Source organism: Coffea arabica, chromosome 8c, assembly GCF_036785885.1.
Source record: "Coffea arabica cultivar ET-39 chromosome 8c, Coffea Arabica ET-39 HiFi, whole genome shotgun sequence".
Classification (NCBI taxonomy): domain Eukaryota; kingdom Viridiplantae; phylum Streptophyta; class Magnoliopsida; order Gentianales; family Rubiaceae; genus Coffea; species Coffea arabica.
Window position 1 is genome coordinate 12,437,185 of NC_092325.1, and position 9,380 is coordinate 12,446,564.

The 9,380-nt window shown below is 41.0% G+C and overlaps 1 protein-coding gene and 1 non-coding gene across 2 annotated transcripts; one reads left to right on the plus strand and one right to left on the minus strand.

Moving 5' to 3' along the window:
- Positions 1–3,449: 3,449 nt before the first annotated feature.
- LOC140013381 (uncharacterized) lies at positions 3,450–9,093 on the minus strand. The gene is made up of 7 exons (XM_072062650.1): positions 7,137–9,093; positions 6,915–6,962; positions 6,470–6,770; positions 5,760–6,022; positions 5,137–5,204; positions 3,864–4,761; positions 3,450–3,493 (listed from the first exon to the last, which is right to left on the minus strand). The coding sequence occupies exons 1-7, from the start codon at positions 9,091–9,093 to the stop codon at positions 3,450–3,452; spliced, it is 3,579 nt and encodes a 1,192-aa protein (XP_071918751.1).
- Positions 8,420–8,526, plus strand: LOC113707571 (small nucleolar RNA R71). The gene has a single exon (XR_003452294.2). It is a non-coding gene; the product is annotated as a small nucleolar RNA R71 (small nucleolar RNA).
- Positions 9,094–9,380: the final 287 nt, after the last annotated feature.

Genomic DNA, 9,380 nt, shown 5'->3' on the forward strand with positions numbered 1-9,380 from the left:
CATGACTCCAAAATCAAGAATTAATCTATCCACAAAGTCATATAAAATATGCAAACAGAGGATTACACTTAAAAGGACAAAATTAGTTCAATTTATCCAGATTTAGGGCCACAGTGAATTTGGGCAAAAATTAAGGGGTTAAATTGCAATTTTTCAAAAATCCATTCATTCATGAATTGCAGAGGCTTTCTTCTTCGATGCAACTGAAAGGGAAAAATTCCTGCAGCCTCTGATGCCTCAGAATCCAGCAATTTTACACGGCAGAAACGTACTAAAATCATCGCAAGATGCAACAATAAAATGTAAGAAATCAACTTCAAGAATCAAGGCTTCTCTTTCCCCCCCCCCCAACTGGTGGAACGCACAGATTCTGGCCAACCTTTGACTGGCCAGATCTCCTCTTGAGTGCATACAGAAAGTACACAGGACTTATTCATACTAATCTCCACGAAATCTGTTCAGGCATTTTATCAAACAACAGGTGGGCAAAAGAAAATTAACCAATTCTTGCTTAATTGAAACCGTAGTCATCCCCCAAAATTTTCAACATGAACAATCAGAAGCAATCAAAACAACAATTTCAGTCCAATCGAATACATAACACAAGTGTATTCTAAAATCCGTGAACGCTACGAGGGTTATTTAAATCAGATTGCATGTTCCCCTAGTATGTGAAAATACTAATTGTCACTAATATTAACCAACTAAACAATTACAGATTTAATTGATTAATTTGACAAGAGATTAAAAAGTCAAATTGCACATCGGGCCCTTGATATCCAATTAACAAAATAATCCCATGGAAATTAAAACAGAAAACATGCAAATATTAACAAATTAAGGAACACGTAAAATTAATTAGATCTCACAGATATATGGGACTGCGTCGTCGCGTTGATCCTTGACTAGAGGAGAAAATTAGCCACGCCTCATAAGAAAATTCCCACACAATTCAATTGAATTCGAAGACATAAATAACTCTTGCTAGTAACTGAAAATGAAAATTTGATTCTCCGTAATCTAATGCAATAAAACTAGTTTCATGGAAGAAACTAGTTGAATGAAAGAGACCGAAGAAATAAAAAAAAAACAAACTTCTGGAGAAAACTTCACACCCAAAATCCAACAAACCAATCAACTACCTATTCTACCTACGGAGCTTCTTGAAGAGCAAACTAAAAACTAGTCTCCCGCTTATGAAGCTATCATCTGATATATATAAGGCAAGCCTTTAGTCTTCATAGCTTTTTCATAGTCTTTTCTCCTTGAGCCCACTAATCTAGTGCCTTGTTATTTTATTGGAGCACTAGTCTCCCACAATAATCAAAGCTACGTAGGAAGCAAATAGAAAAGCTACTTTCATCATCAAAGTCCACCTATGGCTAATGAGTACATCTCCCAAAAGAAGAACACATTTTCTAAATCAATGTTACGTGGTCCCTGCAGAATTCTCTCCTTTTGACTTCTTATTGCTAGTGGACTTGTCAGGACTTAATAATAGGAAGGCAACTCTTCATCAGCAATTCCGTTGGTTTGCACAATTTGGGCTGATTGTGGAAAGCTTTTAGAAGCTTTCACGTGTGGAGAGATCTTCTCAAGAAGGTTCCCTTTTAGCACTTTTCTGCTCCACTTTCTGAAATTATATCCAAATACCAAATATAAATATATATTGACAATTAAAGCAATATTTGGCAAGGATAAAGAGGAGAATTAACAATAAAATTACTAACAATTAACATCCTATCAATTCCCCCCACACTTAAATCATGCTTGTCCTCAAGCATGGGAACAACTAAATTCAACAATGACTAACTCTCATTTCATTTACTGCCAAGCTATGCTTATCCCCAAAATCAAGTTTTAGTGGCTAAGTGTCAAGACATATTTCTCCCGATTAGCTCCTGAAATCATAGACTCGTCCAATTCATGGCTAACTCGTCTAAGAAATTAAAATATTAAACTAGCAAAAGTTAGCAATTGAGTCAACTGAAAATCAAAATCTCAACATTGAAGAACAAGGATCGGCAGGCCAATATGATCATAAGTTTACACATTATTTTATTCTCTCTCTTTTTTTTTTTTTTTTTTTTTTTTTTTTTTTTTACATAAATGCTCAGTCCCAAGCTATTCAAGTCTTTTGACGTGAACTCTGACATTTTTAGATGAAAGAGCCCAGTTACTCAACTTTTCACAGCTTCAGGACTAACTACTCATAGATATCGCCACTTTTTGACGCGAAAGTCGACACTTGTGGTGAAGACTCCCGGTTACTGGGTGACGGCACTAGCGGAGTAGAGTCATTTATTAATCACAATTAAAGTATCAGAATACCAGATAATTAAAGATCATGGCCCACGTCATCTCCTAATATGGAGAACTAAGATCAACAATTGCCCAATCCACATAACAATTGCTAATAAAATATTTAAATTGCCTAAACAAGTTAACCACAATTTGCACCAAGTCATTAAACTCATGATATTCACCAAGATAACATGCGTTTACTTGCCATCTAAACAAAATTCATAGGATAAATCACAACCAGCAATAAACGAATGAATTGCCATATTTATTCATCAAAACACTAGTAAGAAAAGCAGTAAATTAAAGAAACACCAATCAAAACTAAACCCAAATCCCCCCCCACACTTAAATCACACATTGCCCTCAATGTGATAATGAAACAGTAAAAATAAGAAGAAGGACAACGAAACTCCCCTTAAGCTGGTGCCGGCTATTAGCACCTGTAGTTGGAGGAGGCGGAGCGGAGGTCAAAGGGTCGGGATCGTGGTTTCACCATTCTTTCCAAATTGTACTAAATAAATAAAAATCAAGCAAAGTAAAAAGAAACAAGCAAAGTAACACAGAAGTATCCAACTAAGGATGAATAGAAATGTCAGGTAGTCCAAACACGCAAAACTTTCAGAAATGTACTGTAATAAAAATAATAAAAACATACTGCAATAATAAAATAAGAAAATAAAAAAAAATAATAGAAAGAGATTGAGGCAGGCGCGTGCATACGAAGCCAGCGGTGCGATGAAGGTGGTGGCTGTGAGAGAGAAGAGTTTGCGGCAGCTGGATCTGGTGGTGCTCAGCGACTGCGGGTGGTGGGCGACGGGTTGGGGTAGCGCGCGCGAGGGAGCGGCGGGCTCCAGGTGGCGCGCGAGGAGCGGCGATGGCGTCGGTGGAGCAGGAAGAAGGGAGGAGACCTGGGGCGGCGGCGGCTCTGGTTGAAGGAACCAGAGAAAAGGGAAAAACAGGGAAAGAAGAAAGAAAGAAAGAAAGGAAGGAAGAAAGAAGAAAAAAAAAGAAAAGAAGAAAAAGAAGGATTTTTTTTTTTTTTTTCAAAAACAATGCTTACGTAGATCTGAAATCTTTTTTTTTTTTTTTTTTCAGGTCGTCAAACACCGCGTGGGCGCGCCAAGATTGGCCTTCATCCCCTGACCTTAGGAGACACCAACACCGCAGGGGCACGCCAAGATTTCACTTCCTGATTTCAGTAAAGGAAATATGAGTACTGATACTACCCAACGAGTAAATGACCCAATGCAAAAGAACCAACTAGAAAGAACAAAACAACTAGAAATAACAAAACTAATATTTGGGTTGCCTCCCAAACTAGCGCCTTTCTTTAATGTCTTTGGCTAGACATAGCCCATAATTTGCTTAAACCAAGCAAATTGGGTCCTCCAAATGCGTCATCTCTACTCGCTCAACTGGAGCCTCATCATAATAAGGCTTGAGACGATGACCATTCACCACAAATTTCTTCTCCGTCTTCAGACTCTGGATCTCCACTGCACCATAATCAAAGACATTAGTGACAACAAAGGGACCAATCCAACGAGAACGTAATTTACCTGGAAATAGCTTCAATTTGGAGTGGTATAGTAGAACTTTTTGCCCGCAGACGAATGTCTTTCTAGAGATCTGTTGGTCATGAAAGATCCGATTCTTCTCTTTATAGATCACTGCATTCTCGTATGCTTCATTTCGGATTTCTTCCAACTCTTGCAATTGCAACTTTCTTTGAATTCCGCCTTCCTCGATATCCATATTGCATTGCTTGACTGCCCAAAACGCTCTATGCTCAAACTCTACCGGGAGATGACATGGTTTTCCAAATACCAATCGGTAAGGAGACATGCCAATGGGTGTCTTGTATGCCGTCCTATATGCCCATAGTGCATCCTCTAGTCTCACACTCCAATCCTTCCTATCGGGTCGGACCATCTTTTCTAGAATTGATTTGATCTCTCGGTTCGATACTTCCGCCTGACCATTTGTCTGAGGATGGTAGGATGTAGAGACTTTGTGCAAGACACCGTATCTCCTAAACATTGCAGCGATCGTTTTGTTGCAGAAATGAGTACCCCGATCACTTACAATTGCTCGTGGCATCCCAAAGCGGACAAAAATATTAGACTTAACGAATTCTGCAACCACTTTGGAATCATTAGTGCGGGTGGCCTTTGCTTCTACCCACTTCGAAACATAATCTACAGCAAGCAATATATACAAAAAACCAAAGGACGAAGGAAAAGGACCCATAAAATCAATGCCCCAAACGTCAAAAATTTCAACAAAAATCATTGGGGTTTGAGTCATTTGATCCCTACGAGAGATATTACCCACTCTTTGACACTTATCACATGACTTACAAAATGAGTAGGCATCTTTGAATAGAGTTGGCCAATAGAATCCACTCTCTAGCACCTTACGAGCCGTTCTCTTCGGTCCAAAGTGACCTCCACATGCAAAAGAGTGACAATATGCTAGAATAGATTGAAATTCAACTTCACTTACACATCTACGGATGATTTGATCGGCACCCCGCTTCCAGAGGTAAGGATCATCCCAAATGTAGAACTTTGCATCGCTCCTCAACTTGTCTCTCTTTGCCTTAGGCCATCCTGTAGGAAATTTGTCAGTGACTAGAAAATTAACAATATCTGCATACCAAGGCAAGGATGAATTAATAGAAAATAAATGCTCCTCGGGAAATGCTTCTCTCAATGGGAGGTCCTCTTCGACGACTTGTACTCGACTCAAGTGATCTGCTACCAGGTTCTCTGCCCCTTTCTTATCTCGGATCTCCAGGTTGAACTCTTGTAACAACAATATCCACCGTATCAATCGCGGTTTTGCCTCTTTCTTGGTCAACAGATACCGCAAAGCTGCATGATCAGAAAAAATAATAACTTTAGCACCAAGTAAATAAGACCGAAATTTTTCTAAGGCAAAAACAACTGCTAAAAGCTCCTTTTCGGTGGTTGAATAGTTCAATTGAGCTCCGTTCAAGGCTCGAGATGCGTAGTAGATAGCATGAGCTGCCTTTCCTACTCTTTGACCCAATACCGCACCCACTGCATAGTCGCTGGCGTCACACATGATTTCGAATGGGAGGTTCCAGTCAGGGGGTTGGATAATAGGTGAGGTGGTCAATAACTCCTTTAACTTATTGAATGCCCCCTTACATGTTTCATCAAATTCGAAGGATACATCTTTTTGCAAAAGTTGGAACAAGGGTGCTCCAATTTTCGAGAAGTCCTTGATGAACCTTCTATAGAAACCTGCGTGACCCAAGAAAGAACGAACTTCCCGCACATTCGCGGGGTAAGGTAAAGTAGATATAACATCTATTTTTGCCTTATCAACCTCAATACCTGTAGATGATACAACATGACCCAAAACTATCCCGTGTTCAACCATAAAATGACATTTTTCCCAATTAAGCACGAGATTAGTTTCTATACACCTTACTAAGATCAATTTCAGGTTATCTAGACAGTTTTCAAAACTTTCACCATATACACTGAAATCGTCCATGAAAACCTCAATAATCTTCTCAACATATTCTGAAAAGATACTTACCATGCATCTTTGGAAGGTAGCAGGTGCATTACACAATCCAAATGGCATCCTTCGGTATGCAAATGTTCCAAATGGGCAGGTGAAAGTAGTCTTCTCTTGGTCTTCGGGTGCGATGGCAATTTGAAAATAACCTGAAAATCCATCCAAGAAACAATAGTAAGCTCGACATGCTAATCGCTCCACCATTTGGTCAATGAAAGGGAGGGGGAAATGGTCCTTTTTCGTGACGGTATTTAGCTTTCGGTAATCGATACACTGTCGCCATCCGGTGGGCTTTCGAATTGGTACGAGCTCACCCTCTTGGTTTGATTCCACTGTCACCCCTGCCTTTTTCGGGACCACCTGTACTGGACTTACCCATGGGCTGTCTGATATTGCAAATATAATTCCAACGTCCAGCAGTTTTAAAATCTCTTTCTTTACGACCTCCATCATGAGAGGATTTAATCTCCGTTGAGCTTGCCGTATAGGTTTAGCATTCTCCTCGAGTCGAATTCGGTGCATACACACCGCGGGGCTAATTCCCTTGATATCGGCGATAGTCCATCCTATCGCCTGCTTATGTTCCCTAAGAACTCGAAGTAGTTTCTCTTCTTGAACCTTTGATAAACCCGCGGAGATGATCACTGGAAGTGTCTCCCCTTCACCCAAGTATGCGTACTTCAGGTGTTTCGGCAGCGGTTTCAGTTCCAAGACAGGTGCCTGCACCACAGATGGAAGTAACCTTTTGTGAGGTTCAGGTATAAAAATGGGTGCGAGGTCATACCTTGTTTTCATGGTTGGTAACGTTTGCAACGATCCAATCACGCATTTAAGCTCTTCACTCAACTCTACTCCAGAGGTCGTTTCGGACTCGAAGTGCCTGGTCAGAACGACCTCTAACTCATCCCTGCCTTCAATTTCAAAAACCTCCTGTATAGCAGGGTCAATAACATTTACCGAGAAAACAGAGCCAACATTTGAATCGGATGGATATTTCATGGTCTCAAAAATGTTAAAGTGAACAATCTCACCATCAAATTCCATAGACAAAGTACCCTTATTAACATCAATTTTGGTTCGGGCTGTGCTCAAAAAGGGTCTACCTAACAATAGAGGTGACGGATCACGGGAGTGTTCATCCTCCATGTCGAGCACATAAAAATCAGCTGGAAAAACCAATTCATTAATTTTTACCAAAACATCTTCAATCAACCCGTCAGGGTATGCATTGGTCCTGTCAGCTAATTGGATTATTATCCCAGTTTCTTTCAAAGGGCCTAAATTCAAAGAAGCATAAATAGATTTCGGCATGACATTAATCGATGCTCCTAGATCTAACATGGCCTTTCCAATCAAAATATTACCTATCCTACAAGGAATAGTAAACATACCTGGATCTCCGCATTTCGGTGGAAGCTTTCTTTGTAGAATTGCTGAAACATTCTCCCCAACTATAACTCGTTCATCACCCTTCAATCGCTTGCGGTTGGCACACAGGTCCCTCAAAAATTTTGCGTACCTGGGTACTTGTTTAATCGCATCCAGTAGGGGTATGTTGATCTCCACCTTGCGAAAGATCTCCAGGACCTCTTTTTCCTTGTCTTGCTTCTTTGGTTTCTCTAACCTGCTAGGAAAGGGAGGTGGATTAGTTTTAGCTGTAGGAATTGGGTTCGAGGGTACCTTTGTATTTTTGTTGTCTCTGCCCTCCTCTTCCAATTCTTTCTCAATCCGTTCCTCGTCCTTGTCTTTAGGAATCACCGGTTCGGGTCCTTGAACTTCCTTGCCACTCCTTAAGGTCATTGCGCTTACATTCTTTGGATTTGCCTCAGGTTGAGATGGCAACTTTCCTTGAACTTGGGACTCCAAACGATTGATTGTTATAGCCATTTGATTCATTTGATTTTGCAATGATTGCACCTGTCCCAATTGATTTCTCATGCTTTGCAAGTCTGAATCCGTCTTTTGTTGATTAGCAAGTAATTGCTTCATCATCTCTTCCATGGACGGACTTGAATTTGAAGGGGGTGGTGGTGGTGGGCGAGGATGGTACTGCTGTTGGTGTCCTTGCTGTCTATTTGGCACAAAGTTAGACTGCCTATTTCCTCCATAGCTAAGGTTGGGGTGATCCCTCCAACCAGGATTGTAGGTGTTTGAGTATGGATCATACGGCTTTCTTGGCGCGGGCGCGTGGCCAGCCATGTTCACATGTTCTGCAGTTTCTTCTTGAACCAGTGGACACATTTCCGTAGGATGACCCACGGCAGTGCACACTCCACACACTTTGGCTTGTGAAGCATTCCCCACAGCTAATTGTCTTACAAAAGATGTTAATTCGGAGATCTGCTGTTGGATAGAGGACGTTTCCACCTCATTCACCCTGCGCGTCGGGATGTCCTCTCTTGAACCAAACTGTTGTGAGTTCTCAGCCATCCCTTCAATCAACTCCCATGCTCCTCGAGGGGTTTTGTTCACCAACGCCCCTCCACTTGCAGCATCGATTATGCTTCTGTCCCTGAAAAGTAATCCCTCATAGAAATATTGGATGAGCAGTTGCTCACTTATCTGATGTTGAGGGCATTTGGTGCACAGTTTCTTAAACCTCTCCCAGTACTCATAGAGTGACTCGCCTGGGTGTTGTTTGATGCCACATATCTCTTTCCTTAGGCTCGCAGCTCGAGACGCCGGAAAGTACTTGTCCAGAAATTTTTTCTTCAATTGATCCCACGTGGTGATACTACCAGGTGGTAGGTAGTAGAGCCAGTCTTTTGCGGAGTCCTTCAAAGAGAAGGGGAAAGCCCTCATCTTTATTTGCTCTTCTGTAATTCCCGGAGGCTTCATACTGTTGCAAACGACGTCGAACTCTTGCAAGTGTTTGTAGGGCTCCTCACCTGGTAGACCATGAAAAGATGGCAAGAGATGAATTAAACCAGATTTTAGTTCAAAGGGAGTGTCATCATTTAAATTTGGAAAAGTAATGCACAAGGGCTGCTGATTTAAATCAGGAGCAGCCAACTCCCTTAATGTTCGTGTATTTGCCATAGTGACTTCCTCTTGGTCTGAATCACTCGAATTGTCACCAGACAAATTTGTCGGCTCAACCTCTGGATCTAGTCCCTGAGGTGCAATACCGTATTGCTCTTCTCTGAGCCGCCTGGTTTCTTTCCTCGTTCTACGCGCGGTCTTCTCTACTTCAGGGTCGAAAACTAATTCGCATGTACGAGAAGAGCGAGGCATAAACTAGAAAAATACCAGAAAATTAGAACAAAAATGAACTTAAAAAGAAACAAATAATTAACGCCAGTCCCCGGCAGCGGCGCCAAAAATTGACAGGTGTCGGGCCTGTGCAATAATAAATACCTACTCGAGAAAAATGAATTTTCTGTGTATAGTAGTGAGTAGGGTCGAATCCACAGGGACTGGAAAAAAATTCGATTCTTTTCAAGTTCGGGACACGGGGGATTTTTATCAGATAAAACTAAAAATAAATAATTAAACAATTTAACTAAAAATAATTAAACAAT